The sequence below is a fragment of the Antennarius striatus genome, chromosome 13 (assembly GCF_040054535.1).
Source record: "Antennarius striatus isolate MH-2024 chromosome 13, ASM4005453v1, whole genome shotgun sequence".
NCBI lineage: Eukaryota > Metazoa > Chordata > Actinopteri > Lophiiformes > Antennariidae > Antennarius > Antennarius striatus.
The window spans coordinates 12,557,693-12,573,670 of record NC_090788.1 but is presented as its reverse complement, the minus strand read 5'-3'; the positions used below and the strand labels follow the sequence as shown (position 1 = coordinate 12,573,670).

General features: G+C 42.0%; 1 protein-coding gene across 1 annotated transcript in view; it reads left to right on the top strand.

Moving 5' to 3' along the window:
- The window catches only part of LOC137605977 (gamma-aminobutyric acid receptor subunit beta-2-like), an 83,074-nt gene extending 67,574 nt beyond the window's left edge, over window positions 1-15,500 (top strand). Inside the window, exons 7-10 of the mRNA XM_068330974.1 lie at window positions 7,172-7,324; window positions 8,562-8,806; window positions 12,679-12,819; window positions 14,965-15,500. Of these exons, the coding sequence (XP_068187075.1) occupies window positions 7,172-7,324; window positions 8,562-8,806; window positions 12,679-12,819; window positions 14,965-15,312 (887 nt within the window). The 3' untranslated portion in view covers window positions 15,313-15,500. The remainder of the gene's footprint in view (window positions 1-7,171; window positions 7,325-8,561; window positions 8,807-12,678; window positions 12,820-14,964) is intronic.
- The last annotated feature ends 478 nt before the right edge of the window (window positions 15,501-15,978 follow it).

Genomic DNA, 15,978 nt, shown 5'->3' with positions numbered 1-15,978 from the left:
CTCCATTGCTCTGGACTGTTGACCCTAGGTCCTTAAAATCCTCCACCTTCTTGATCTCTTCTCCCTGTAACCTCACTCTTCCACTTGGGTCCCTCTCATTCACACACATGTACTCTGTCTTATTGCTCTCCTTTCCCAGACAAACCTCCACCTCTCTAGCTTCTCCTCCACCTGTTCCCTACTCTCACTACTGATCTCAATGTCATCTGCAAACATCATAGTCCATGGAGATTTCTGTCTAAACTCGTCTGTCAGCCTGTCCATCACCATTGCGAAAAAGATGGGGCTCAGAGCTGACCCCTGATGCAGTCCCACCGCCGCCTTGAACTCCTCTGTCACAACTACAGCACACCTCACCACTGTCTTACAGTCCTCATACATGTCCTGCACCACTTTAACATACTTCTCTGCCACTCCACACTTCCTCATACAATATCACAGTTCCTCTCTGGGCACCCTGTCATAAGCTTTCTCCAGATCTACAAAAACACAATGCAGCTCAGTCTGGCCTTCTCGGTACTTCTCTACCAACATCCTCCAAGCAAATACTGCATCTGTAGTACTCTTTTTTTGGCATGAAACCATACTGCTGCTCACAAATGCTGACTTCTGCCCTTAGTGTAGCTTCAACTACTCTTTCCCATAACTTCATTTTATGGCTGATTAGCTTTATTCCTCAGTAGTTGCCACAAATCTGCACATCTCCCATGTTCTTAAAAATGGGCACCAGCACACTTCTCCTCCATTCCTCAGACATCTTCTCACAATCTAAGATCCTGTTGAACAACCCAGTCAGAAACCCTGCCACCTCTCCTAAACTTCCATACCTCCACAGATACTGTATATCATCAGGACCGAGTGCCTTTCCACTCCTCATCCTCTTCAATGCCCTCCTCAATTCATCCTGACTAATCTGCTACTTGCTGGTCCACAACAGCCACCTCTTCTAGTCTTTCTTCTCTCTCAATTTCCTCATTCATCAACTCTTCAAAGTACTCTTTCCATCTTTCCACCACCCTACTGGCACTTGTCAATACGCTTCCAACACTAGCCTTAATCACACTAACCTACTGCATGTCCTTCCCATCTCTGTCTCTCTCTTGCCCACCTCTATAGATCAGTCTCTCCCTCCTTACAATTCCACCTAGCATACAAGTCATCATAAGCCCCTTATTTGGCCTTTCCTACCTTTACTTTCACCTTATGCTGCATCTCCCTGTACTCCTGTCTACTTTCCTCAATCCTCTCAGTGTCCCACTTCTTCTTAGTTAACCTTTTTCTCTGTATACACTCTTGTACCTCCTCATTCCACCACCAAGTCTTCTCTACTACTTTCTACTTTCCTTCCAGGTGACACACCAAGTACTCTCCTACTTGTCTCCCTGATCACAATAGCTGTAGTTGTCTCATCATTTGGAAGTACCTCCTGACTTTTCAGAGCCTGTCTTAGCTTCTCCCTAAAAGTCATGGAATGCTCTTCCTTTTTCCAGCTTCCACCATTTTGTCCTCTGCTCTGCCTTTGCCCTCTTCATCTTCCTCACCACCAGAGTCATGGTAATGTTAATACAGGTGGTTAAATTTAAATTGGTAGTAATTTAGTGGAATACATGAACAATTGAGGTCATTCAGGCTAATGTTACTGGATCTGGATTAAATGTGAAAGTATATACACATGTTTTAGATAATCACTGAGATGTAATTGTTTATTTTATTTCCATTAAGAATCTTTATGCAGTTTTGTTTATTCATTCGTTCATCCATTCATTCATTTTCTTCCGCTTTATCCGCCGCAGCAGGTCCTGGGGAGCTGGATCCCAGCCCAGCTGGCACAGGGCGTGAGGCGGGCACGACGCCAGTGCATCGCGGAGCCACACACAAAGACAGACAACCACGCACACACTCACTCCTAATGGCAATTTGGGATTGGCCAATTAACTTAAAGTTTATGCTTTTGGAGGTGGGAGGAATCCGGAGAACCCGGAGAGAACCCACACAGACACAGGGAGAGAATGTAAACTCCGCACAGAGCGGGACTCGAACCCGGAACCGCCGTGTTGTGCAGCAACAGCGCACCCACTGCACCACCGTGCCACCTAGTTTTTTTTTACTGTAGGATTATTTATTTTAATAATTACACTGAAATTGAGAAATTCAGAAATATTGACTCAATTCCTTGTGAGCATTTATGGATGTGAAAAGAGATTCAGCAATTTCCAGAAATGCAAACTGTTATGTAAATGTAAGAACCCACATATAAACCTTCCAATGAAATGCTGTCTGGATGACAGAAGACTGCATGACTTATTTAACAGCAATAAACAAAAAGAATGCTGTCTGATACAATACAATATTAATGTCTTCTGCACATCACTGTTCATGAATTTGTCATGCAAGCAGGAAAGTGTAAGTGGTACAGTGGTTTTGCTGAATATAGTTTATTGGTCTTATAGTGAATAAGAACAGAACTTCTGCCAAAGAGGGAATCCTTTTGTCTGCAAGGACCACCCACACCATACCCTACAAATGATGACAGCACCATGTTTGTTAGTATACAAGTATCTGCATGTGCTTGTGTTGTTCATTAACATGCATGGGAGTAAGTTTGGACAAGTGTGTCCCTAGTTTGTTAGATTTTACAACACATTAACACAGTTTCTCTTTTTAGCCCTTTCCCTCATTTTCAAGTGCCACTTGCTTTCTGACTTTCTGACTGCTTTCTGTCATTACATTTATTAGGGGTAGTGGTTAAAATGTTTATCTAGGAAATGGGAAAACACTCTTCATGGTAACAACAGGTAAGTTAAAATTTTGTTAAGTTAATTATTGAAAACAGTTATATATTGGCAAATCAACATAACTGAAAATGTCAGGTTATGTTTGAAATTGTACCGTTTTAATTGACTCAAACGCACAAATGTGTATGTGCCTCATTTCTTAATACTATTATGTTGATGCTGTTTTCTCAGTAAGTGGTAATATTTCCACAAACTGGAGGCTTGCAGGGCGGCACGTTGGCACAGTGGGTAGCACTGTTGTCACACAGCAAAGCGGTTCCTGGTTTGAGTCCAGCTCTGTGGGGAGTTTGCATGTTCTCCCTGTGACTGCGTGTGTTCTCTGGGTTTTCCAGCTTCCTCACATAACCAAAAACATGCACTCCAGGTGAATTGGCCAGGCCCAAATTGCCCGTACTGTAGGTGTGAGTGTGTGCATGCGTGTATGTTTGTTTACATGTGGCTCTGTGGTGCACTTTTGTCGTGCCACTAGTGTCCCCTGAGTCTCACCCCCAGTCAGCTGGGCTGGGCTCTAGCACCCAGTGAAATGAGCGAGTCATGAAGATGAATGAATGAAAAATGGAAGGCTGCTATATGCAGCACAGCACCTGTCAAGTTAGCAATTATTACGCTGGATGCTCCCAAAAGTAAAGCTCACTAAAAATATATCAAGTCACATAACAAGACATAATTACTTGTTGACAGTTGTTTAGGTTGCAACATATTTGTTGTTTTGGTTAAGTTAGGTTTAGGCTCAAACTACTAATTTAATTTCCGGAAAATATCACACTTTGTAAGCTTTTACTTTTAGAAGCTGTTACTTGTGGAGCATAAGTATACATTCACAACATTCAGGAATTCAAAACAAAGCCACTTAGAGTTGGTCAAGCACATGACTCAAAACCTGGTCTGCTGTGAAGTCCCACTCCAGAAAAGACACTGCTTCTAGACACTAGTTCTTTTATTGAAAATATGTTATATTCCTCCCTAGACACTCTTGTGCTCCTGATTTATTTTCAAATATTTGTGTATCAGAATCAGAAAAAGTTTTATTGCTGACTACAGTAAAGTTTACCATACGAGGAACTTGATGCGGTGTCGGTGCATTAAAGGTGGAAGAGAAGCAATAAAGAATAATAAGGAATAAGGACTTTTTTTAAAAAGTATTTACAATTTACATTACGGTGAAATGAGATGGTTATGGTTGATATGGTTGGTGTTTACAGGCGAAGAAGAGAAGTCCAAAAAGTAAACTCTCTTTGCAGGGTGGTCAGGGGCAGATAGCTACCTGGGGGGGGGGGGTATTGTTCATGAGGCTGACTGGGAGGGGAGGGTCTGGAACAGGTTGTGGCCATGGATAAGAGGGGTCAGCAGCAATCCTGGCTGCACGTCCGAGGGTCCTTGTGTTGAACAGTTCCTGGAGGTTTGGCAGGCTGCAGCCGACAACCTTCTCAGCAGAACGGATGACACGCTGCAGCTTGGCCCTGTCCCTGGACGTGGCTGCAGCAAACCACACTGCCATGGAGGATGTGAGAAATGACTGAATGGTGGCAGTGTAGAAGTTCACCAGCATCTTCGCAGGGAGGTGAAACTTCTTCAGCTGCCGCAAGAAATGCATCCTCTGTCGAGCCTTCTTGGTGAGGGAGCCGATGTTCTGCTCCCATTTGAGCTCCCGGGTGATGGTGGTGCCTAGGAAGCGGAAGGACTCTACTGGGGTCACTGGAGTGTCACAGATGATGATGCGGGGGAGGGCAGGAGTGTCTTTCCTGAAGTCTACTATCATCTCCACTGTTTTGATAATGTTGAGCTCCAGGTTGTTCCTGCTGCACAATGATACCAGGCGGTCCAGCTCAATTCTGTAGGTCGACTCATCCCCATCAGAGATGAGGCCGATGATGGTGGTGTTGTCAGCAAACTTCAGGAGTTTGACAGACTGGTGACCACATGTGCAGCAGTTGGTGTACAGGGAGAAGAGCAGAGGGGAAAGAACGCAGCCTTGAGGGGATCCAGTGTTGATGGTCCGGGTGTTCCACCTGCACATTGAGTCGGGCACGTTCAGCTGAGAGAGCTTGTCATGGAACAGAGCTGGGACGATTGTATTGAAAGCAGAGCTGAAGTCCACAAACAGAATCCTGGCGTAGGATCCTGGGGAGTCCAGGTGCTGGAGGACAAAGTGTAGCGCCATATTTACAGCATCGTCTACAGATCTGTTGGCTCTGTAGGTGAACTTCAGAGGGTCCAGGAGATTGCCAGTAATGTCCTTGAGGTGGGTCAGGACAAGGCGCTCAAAGGACTTCATGACCACAGATGTCAGAGCGATGAGGCCGCAGTCGTTAAATCCTGTGATCCTTGTCTTCTTGGGGACTGGGACAATGTCTTAAGTCTTGAAGAACGCTGGTACGTGAAAGGTCTACAGTGAGGTGTTGAAGATGTGAGTGAACACCGGAGCCAGCTGGTTGACGCAATGCTTCAAGGTGGAGGGAGAGACAGAGTCTGGGCCTGCAGCCTTGCATTGGTTGAGTCGTTGGAAGAGACTCCTCACCTCTGTTCCTTTGATAAGGAGAGGTGAGGGGAGGGGGGTGTGGTGCTGAGGTGTGGGGCTGGTCGTTGATAGTGATGTGGGCGTCAGGTCTGTCCCATTGTCTTTCAAAATGACAGTAATAGTCGTTAAGGCTGTTCGCCAGACGTACACTAGGTCGTTGACAGAGTGGGGGGCTTTAGGCTTGTAATTGGTGATAGCCTTGAGCCCTCTCCAGACAGAGGCAGAGTCGTTGGCTGAGAATTGTTGTTCCATTCTCTTACCATATGCAGATTTGGCTCTTTTCACCTCCTTACCAAATCTGGACTTGGCGTCCTTGTATCTGTCTCTGTCCCCACTTTTGAATGCAGCCTCCTTCTCTGACCTGAGCCTTCTGAGTGTGGCTGTGAACCAGGTTTTGCCGTTGTTGTAGCTAACCCTGGTGTGTGTTGGGATGACGCTGTCCTCACAGAAGGTGATGTAGGACGTCACAGTGTCCGTGTACTCATCTGGACTGTTGGTGGCAGACCTAAAAACATCCAAATCCATCAAGTCCAAACACTCCTGAAGTTCCCCCACTGCATCACTTGTCCACTTCTTGGATGTCCTCACAACATGTTTGCAGAGCTTTAATTTCTGCCTGTAGGCAGGAATCAGATGCACCATGATGTGGTCGGATTGGCCCAGTGCAGCACGGGGAACAGCGTGGTAGGCACCGCTGATTGTGGAGTACCAGTGGTCCAGGATGTTCCCTTCTGTAGTGGGGGACTTGATGAGCTACCTGAACTTTGGGAGGTCAGCAGTGTATAGCAGTGTATTCTAAGTGTTATAAAACTCAAACCAAATACAGTCAATTCCCAGTGTAGAGGAATTTGTTTGGAAGCAATTCACCCCATCAAACCTCTTGCAAAGGAACAGGTAAAGTATGAATAGAAGTACTGATTTCAACCCTGGAAAGAAGGATCACACCCAGGAAGAATCTGAATTATCCGCACACTAGGTGTCATCTGTTGTGATTTACAGTGCATTTACTGTATGTTCACTGTCTTTTCACATATACATTTACTACTACAGCACAGAAGTAAAAAACTATTGAGGGTACATTTTCATTTTTGTAGTGTATCTACAGATATGTAGTTTTTATAAGACAAAACATTTTAGCATTAATATCCATGAGGCAAAAGCAGTGAATGATGAAAATGCTTTTATTTTGAGAATATGTAACATTTAAAAACGGAATAGTAAGAGTGAATTTCAGCAATGACAACCACTTTCCACTACTTAAGGCATTGGTTTAAATAATCACAGACAACTGGTCTTCAAATGTAATTTCATATTGGATAATGAAAATAACATCTTTCATGTCCAATATGGTTTTCATTGTTTCCATTAATTTTTAGTGTTTAGAGGCCTTATAGCTTATATGACTACAAAACTCCAAGTTTTGGTCATTTATCAATATAAAATGAAAAATATTAAGTTATTTCAATATTCGAAATGTAAGGATTTGCTGCTTTTTTTTGGTTGTTGACAGAACAAGTCCCTTGAAACTTTTTGGATTTAATATGTGGGATTTTCATTTTCATTGTTATACTTTCAAAATGATATGGCTTTTTTGGACTTTTGCCACCAAAGGAATAACAATTTCACCTGGCTTTGTCTTCAGCAATTCTTTACTTTTGGAATGGCAAGTAGAGAAAACCAGAATGACTTGTTGTTTTGGTATGAATACTGCTTTTCTAAGCATTTTCTACGAATTTTACAGCATAGGGGAGAATAATCTCAGAAATAAAATCAAAATATCCTGGCAATTTTATAGCTGTTGAAAATATTGTGGAAACGCATCAACTAACATTGCCCCTTTTTACTGTACCATTTGCAGGTTCTTACCCTCGCCTGTCTCTGAGTTTTAAGCTGAAGAGAAACATTGGCTACTTCATTCTGCAAACATACATGCCTTCTATACTTATCACCATCCTCTCTTGGGTCTCCTTTTGGATCAACTATGATGCCTCTGCTGCCAGAGTGGCTCTAGGTGAGGAGGTCAATGCAAAAATAAATAAATAAATAAGATTTAACTTTATCATTGTCTTTAAATGCAAACAGAGAGGGGAAAAACTAAGTAAAATACGATCAAAAGGAAAATAAATTTCACAAACGAGCCATCTTAAAAACATAGTGCCTAAACTTTGAATATACTCACAGTGAATTAATTGGTAGAATACATTTTTAATGTCCTACATTACATGGAGTAAATTGCTTCATTAATGTTTGAATTATGTCCTTGGCAAACATAATTTTGATTATAAAGAGAGCAGGACAACAGTTAAGCGATGTGAAACTTTCACATTTACACTTTGTAAGTCTTCCATCGCAGTAGAACAAATGTTGCAGTATCACATTAAGAAACGAAAGGCCCGCAAATCACAATCTAACTTTGTTATCGTCAATTGTGTAAACAACATGGAGGCTGTCAGGTCTGTATCATGTTTAAGCTCATTCTTATTCAGCAGAAGCTCCCTGCTTTCTTTTCATCCAGGTTCCTTCCTTCTACTCATCCCTCAATTTCATAGACAAGGCAATTTCACTGATGTGAGGACCTCGTTTCATTTAATCATCCAGTTGGGAAGATATGCATGGGATTTAATACTTAAATCCTTGGGGAAACACAGTTGGGAAAATGTTCAGTAACCCCCAGTTTACGGAAGAGTTAGGAACCGCTGTGACCTAGTTTCAGGCATTAAAATGGTAACGTAATAACTGAATCACATGGTTACTATGCTGCAAAAATCCTTTGTTGTTGTTAAGCTCTTGTAACAACAGTTTGGGAAAATTACCTGAATCGTATTTTGAGTATTGGTCAACTGACAGCTCTGTGGCACTTGTATAATAATTTTGTAATGTTAAGTGAGATATGCAGCCCAGTGGTGGAGTGCATGCTTCGCATGTATGTTGCTCCAGGTTCAATGCACAGCAAGCCAGTGTTAACTGTAGGCAGCTCCCAAGCTCAGATAAATGCAGAGGGTTGTGGCAGGAAAGGCATCTGGTGCCAAAAAAATGACACACTGTGGTGACTCCTAACTCCTAAGGAAGCTTTTTTTCTGTTCGTGTGTGTGTGTGTGTGGGGGGGTGGTTGCTGAATGTTTTGTTCAATGCATTTTTTGTTTATTACCCAGTCGTAGCCATTTTTAATTTATTACAGAAAAGATTTGTCTCAACTGTCTCACTATTATGATTCTTATTATGAAATAAATATGATGTTTTTTCATCAGGAATTACTACGGTGCTCACCATGACTACCATCAACACCCACTTGAGAGAAACCCTACCTAAAATCCCATATGTAAAGGCCATAGACATGTACCTCATGGGGTGCTTTGTCTTTGTGTTCTTGGCTCTTTTGGAGTATGCACTTGTCAACTACATTTTCTTTGGACGGGGCCCTCAGCGTCAGAAAAGGGCTGCAGAGAAGACAGCTACAGCCAACAATGAGAGGATGAGGATCGATCCTAACAGGGTGAGGTTCACGTTGCATTCCTGTGCATCTTTTGTGCTTTTTCTTTTTTTTTTTTTCGGAAAAAGAAATGTTCTCCTGAAATACAATGTACAGTTGTGGTTAAAAGTTTACATACATAATGTCATGGCCGTCTTGAGTTTTCAGTTATTCCTACAACTCTAATAGCAGCTCAGTCCACTAGGCCTTGGGCTGGGGACCGTATTGTCCCGTTTCAATGCCTGTATGGACTAAAAACGTTTGGAGTGTGATCTGGCAGTGGGAGGTGCCAGTTCACCTTCTCAGCACTTCCGAGGTGCCCTTGAGCAAGCACTGCCTCGCTTAAAGCTGCTCATTGGGGTGCACCAAAACAGAGCTGCCTGCTGCTCTACCTCTCACTGTACATACTGCATGCCTACAAGCAACTTGTGTGTGTGTGTGTGTGTGTGTGTGTGTGTGTGCATGTGTTTCAAGGGCCTGTACACACATACATATATGAAAATATATGTGTAGTAAAAACATCATGAGTGGACGAAAATGTACCCATGAGGAGTTAATAAAGGATGTTTCTTTTCTCTGATAGAGTGATTGGAACAGACACTTCTTTGTCAAAAGATTCATGAAAACATTCATGAAGTTTGGTTCTATGGCAAAGAGGGGCAGTGGGTAGTGCTGTCGGTGCACACCAGAGTCCCACTCTGTGCCTGTAGGTGTGAGTGTGTGCATGCATGGCTATTTGCGTGGGGCTCTGCAGTGCACTCATGTCACACGCTGAGGCCCTGTCCACACGATGCCGGAACTTTTTGAAAACGCAACTTTTTTGTTGCGTTTATGCCTTCTGTCCACACGACAATGCAGATATTTGGGACGAAAATGCAATTTTTTAAAACGCTGGCTAAGGTGAATTTTTTTTTAATCGCTGGTTCTGCAATGTCGTGTGGACGCTGTTTCCGCAACTTTTTCTATCTGAGGGCATGTCCATGCGACGAAAACCACTGTGACGTCATGCATGTGACCTGTGTCTACATGTACAAACTGACCTAAAATCGGCTATTTTCCGACGTAAAACAGCTCAACGTCAAAGATGCGTTGATAAACATGCTTTGCATTTGAATATTTGTTTGTCTGTTTCTTTATCAGTCATAAAGTCATTTATATCTTTATTCATTCATTCCACACGTCCCAGTCCTCCCTGCCGTTCTCGGAGTTGTTCTGCTGATAAACGTGTTGATCAACGCACCGATGCGGATACATGTGGATGGAGATTTTTTCGAAAAACGCTGTTGTGTGGACGCAAATCTTTTTCTATGTGGGGTGAAAAAAGTTGCGTTTTCAAAAAGGTCCGGCACCGCGTGGACGGGACCTCAGTGTACCCTGCCTCACGTCCCAGGCAGCTGGAATAGGCTCCGGCATCCTTCAACCTGCAACAGCGGATGCAGCACGTATTTGGAGATGGATGGAAGTTTGGTTCTTTTATGACATCATTATGGGTCAACTGAAAATGTGACCAAATTTGCTGGGCGAAAATATAGGCATTGTTAATATTTAGTTACATATACCTTGGCCATTTTCACTTCCATTAGGCACTTTTAGTAGCCATCTACAAGCTTCTGGTTGAATCTTTGACCACTCCTGACAAAACTTGTTTCTTCAGCATTGCTCACATCTTTTCAATTGGGTTTCAATCAGGAATTTGGGAAAGCCATTCTAAAACCTTAATTCTACCATATTTTAACCATTTCATTACCATTTTTGATGTGTGTTTGGGGTAACTATCCTGTTGGAAAGTCCAACTGCGCCCAAAACCAAAGCTCCGGTCTCGTGATTTTAGGTAATCCTCCTTCTTCACTATCCCATTTACTCTCTATAAAGCACCAGTTCTATTGGCAACAAAATATCCCCACAGCATAATACTACCACCTCCATGCTTTATGGTAGGCATGGTGTTCTTGAGGTTAAAAGCCTCATCTTTTCCCCTCCAAACATATTTTTGGCTATTGTGGCCAAACAGCTCAATTTCATTTCTTCTGACCGCACGTTTCTCCAGAAGGTCTTGTCTGTGTCCATGTGATCAGCTGCAAACTTCCTTAAGGTGCCGCTTTTGGGGTAAGGGCTTCCTTTTTATATGCAGACTCTCAGTCCATGGCGATGCAAAGCACGCTTGACCTTGGACACTGACACCTGTGTTCCAGAAGCTACTGATTCTTGGCATATCTTCTTTATGGTGGTTCTCGGGTGACTCTTCACCCTCCTGACCAATTTTCTCTCAGCTGCTGGTGATAGCTTGCATTTTTTTCCTGATTGTGGCAGTGACAAAACAATGCTATGCACATTATATTTACAAACAACTGTTTGCAATGCTGCTCTTGGGACCTGCAGCTGCTTTGAAATGGCTCCACTTGACTTTCCTGGTTTGTTCAATCTGTCATGTTTCGGTGTTGCTGTGCTGGAGTGTGGCAGGAGGAGAGGCCAAACGTTTGGGCGGAGTCTCGTCTCCACCCCTGTCCCTCATCTCACCACCCGGACTTGATCAGGGTGATTAGCCTGAGGCTTTTTAGGCCTGGTTCTTTTTGTTCTGTGCCAGATTGTTTGTACTCATGCCCTTGTGTCTAGTTTTGAAATTCTTGAGTCTTCTTGTATTTCCTGGATTGTTTGCATTGATTAAAATATGGAGGAACATTTCTCAAATGGTGTCCTGCACTTGGGTCCTAACCCCACTTCTGACACGATCACTCTATCAGAGAAAATTTAGAGTTGTAGAAATACCTGGAAATTCAAGACAGCCATGACATTATGTTCTGTACAAGTGTATGTAAACTTTTGATCACAATTGTATACAGTAATCCCTCGTTACTAGCGGTTAATGTGTTCCAGGACTACCCGCAAAAAAATTCCGCAATCTGTATTACCTTTTCCCTCACTTAGAGTGTTTAAAGCACTTTTAAGTGTTCCTTTAATACACGGTAGTGTGCTACATTCCATGAGTCTCAGAACGCAGGGTGCTTCCAGATGCTGTCAGCCAATAACATGTGCGTACGGTATCACATGACTACCGTACGCACATGTACGGTAGTCATGTGATACATACGCATTGTAGTGAAGCTGTGCATATTGAAAGCACGGACAGGCAAGGGAATACTGTATTTTAGAAGAATACAATTTTCTTTTTTTGTGCCTCAAATGCAACTGCAATTATTTTAGTAATGCATTTCGATGTTGTAGGGAAAGACATAATTGAAATGGAATTAACAATCGTACTGATGATGATCAAACTGTACAAGGAAAACAAACTCATAAAGTGGTAATTATAAATTCCATTGTGGACTGAAGACGACAGAGGATGGGATGCAGGAGTTCTGACGAGAAGTTGAATATTTATCTGGACCTTGTATAAAACTACTAATCTAGCAAAATATGTGCCACTTGCATAAGAGGCTCATAATTATCACCTACAAAGAAAAAAAAACAGACAACACAAAGTATTGATCTGATTGATATATACCTTAATGGTGTAAGGTACAGCTACCCTGAAAACTAAGTTTAAATAGTTAGTGATGTGATAATGATGTGCCCCCAATGTCTTGAGATGAAATAGGAATGCAAAATGGACACCATGGTGGGATATTATGCTTATACAATATATTTTTTAGACTGAATGGGGATTGGTTTTATAAATACTGACTTCATGTGAAGTCAAAGGAGGGGAGTGAAAAGATAGGCACTAAAACATACTGCCAGATGGGGTTTTTTGAAGGAATTTACCTGTAAATTCAAGGTTTACCTGCCTTCATTAATAAAACCCATCCATCCATTCTCCTGTAGACCGGACATGAAAACCTTCTTCAACTAGTTTTATGTTTTACTGAGGAATTCTTGTCAATCTTATTTGATTGCAGTGGCTGGCGGGAAATATTGTTGGCAGAGATGATACACTGTATGCAAGAATGAAACAAAGGGATCTCGATGGTCATGATGCAATGTGGGAACCAATCTTTGTGGATGACACAGCAATTGGACTTGGTGATCAAAAGAATAAGGTAGTGCTAAAGTTGAAATGGTTAGATAGCATTAATAATTGTTAAAGTTGTGTAATGTGTTTTCGTGTTTGTTTGGATTGCTCACGATAGTTTTGGTCAAAATTTAAAGTTAATAATGTCAATGTGTTACCCATTATTACACAGCTAGCAAACATGATAACAATGGACTGGCACTGTGTTTTTGTCAACTCAGAAAACCAAAACAATGACATGAAAGACACTAAAACGTGCCATGGGTGTGTACGTGTGTGTATATGTGCGGGTGTAGTCATATGAACACAGTTGGTTCCGAGAGGTTGCTCATAAGCAGAACTGTTTGTAAGGCATTATTTATTAAATTTCAAACTACAATCACCATTTGAGGTCATTTAAAATTAATTATTACTGTAAAAGGGGTGGCAGTGACTCAGTAGTAGAGCGGGCGGTAGAGCCGGTCATCCAATGTTGTAAGATTGGCGGTTTGATTCCCACTCCCGCCCAAAAAAAACACCCGAAAGTGAGCTGACAGTGGGAGGTGTCAGCTCACCTCTGGAGCCCTGCTGAGGCGCCCTTGAGCGAGGCACGTCCCCCTCACAAGCTGCTCATTTGGGCGCACCACGAAGGAGCTGACCGCCACTCTACGTCCCATTGCATGCCTACTGGCCCCCTTGTGTGTGGTTGTGTGTATTACAGGGGCCTGTACACAATAATATGCATGCGTGTGATTTAATAACAAAAAAAACTAGAGTGTGTTCTTAATTTCCCTTTTGGGATCATAGCAGTGTATAAAATAAAAAAAGAATTTTAAAAAAACGTGAAAGTACTATTCCCTAAGACTTTCCAGAAACAATTATAGTCCACAAAAACAACACATTAACACAATGACATGCTGTTGTACCATAATGTAACGTTTTTTAGAGTCCTACCCCCAGGCTGCGGACTGCTACTGGTCTGTAGGTCAATTGATACTGGGCTGCACAGAAACAATACATATTATCACATTCAATTATTGCATTACACGATGTTCCATTTTATTTACTATCCCATGATGAAGATTGAGATTAAAGGTTAAATCAATTTTTCTTAATCCCAGAGAAATTACTTGTCCAGTCTAGTGTTAATTTATGTCAGTTGTGCCCAAACTAAGGCCCACGGGCCAGACGGGCCTCTACATTTTGCTCGGTCCCCTGAACAGTGCCTATTCCATGAACTACATGCTAATTCAAAATAAGTCTGTCTTTTCCGGAGCTTCTTTGTAAACTTGGCAGTTTAAGTTGGCCGAGTTACAGAACTGTGATGTTCTGGAACACACATTCAAGCCCGACAGTCTTATTGGGTTCTATGCCGCCCTCGCAAATGACATTAGGACCGGAAAGGGTTATTAATATTTGGTTCTGAAAGACAATAAATGTTTACTGTTAGGTGCCGCTGCAATTGTCATTTTTCTGTCATTAAGAGTCCCAGACCCCCATCAGAGAAGGGAAAGTTATGTGGCCCTTACATGAAAAAGTTTGGAGACCCCTGGTCTATGTTAATCACATGAACAGTGTATATGTGTACACGCCCGTGACACACACAGGAGGCCTGTAAGTATGCAGACAGGAGGTAATGGTGGGCAGTGCCTTAATTGAGCAATTTATAAAGGGTATGGTGCCTTGCTCAACTGCACCTCGGCAGTGCCTAAATTTTTTTGTCCGATGTGCTTCTTGGACAGGCCACCCACTTGACAGCCCAAGACCCAGTGGACTGAGCTACTGCAGTCCCAATGATGTTTGGTTTGGAAAATTACAAGTTTCTCTCCCCCAAATCTGTCACTCTTGATGTGAGATGCTTGCATCGTTCACATGTCTATTGTCTTAAAGGGGCTGCTCAGGCTGGTAACACAGAATACAAAGCAAAAGAAGAAGAAGAAGAGGGAGAAGTTATTTCTAGGAGAGGCAGAGTTGTCATTGGGGAGATTGTTGCGTTTCTTTAGCAGTACCACTACCATCACTTATGCATTATGCCAGAACCAGCATTAGCCCTAGGTTTTCCGTGTGTGTGTGTGTGTGTGTGTGTGTGTGTGTCTGTGTGTGTCTGTGTGTGTGTGTGTGTGTGTAATTCATTTTATTTGACATATTTTAAAAAATGCTGTTGCATTACAATAGATGACTCTTTCCTTTACAGATGGACCCACATGAAAACATCCTTTTGGGCACCTTGGACATTAAGAATGACATGGGCATTTCAGAACTGGCTTTGGGTCTCAATGACCCACGAAATACCATGCTGACATATGACAGCTCGACTTTACAGTATCGCAAAACAGGGCTGGCTCGGCACAACTATGGTCGAAACACACTGGAGTGCCACATGACTCAAAAGAAGAGCCGACTACGGAGACGTGCATCACAGCTAAAGATTACCATCCCAGACTTGACTGATGTTAATTCTATTGACAAATGGTCGAGGATGATCTTCCCAACTGTCTTTTCCTTCTTCAACATTGTTTACTGGCTATACTATGTCAATTAAATAAACAAGACAGAAATTAGGGAAAAGATAAACAGCAAAACATGTTCATTAGTGATTTTATCTGTTTTGTTTCATTTCTAATGAGACCTTCATTGGACTAAATTACTACATCCAAGACAGAATAATTCAGCTCTTGCAATATTGCTTTTAGATGGTTAACACTTGTAAACTTTATAGAGGAGAGATTACAAATGTATAAGGTGCCTGTTTCAGAGTAATTGTTTGAAATTTATCCTCAATGTCAACTGTGTATCTTGACATACTGTATTTGTAATGATTACATTCACCTTTTTTGTTATCATGGTAGATTTATATAATTGCCAAAATTCAATATCAGATGTTAACTGAAATGTTTGACACCTTGACAGTGTTTTCTTAAATTGAAAAAGTCAAAGGAACAATGAAATATATTCTTACTAAAAATAAGTTCATACTAATATAAGGGCATGAATTTCACCTCTTACTATTCTGTAATGTGAAATACATTTTTCACCTCCTGTTACTTAATGCTATGGAAGTAGTGCATAATTTTGAGCATATCTCAGTCAGGATCATTTAAAACTTCCAGGTTTTAACTCGGGTTGCACTAAAGAAACATGTAAAAGGTCATTAAATTCATAATATACAGACACAAATACCAAATACAGCCAGGATTGTCATTAATAT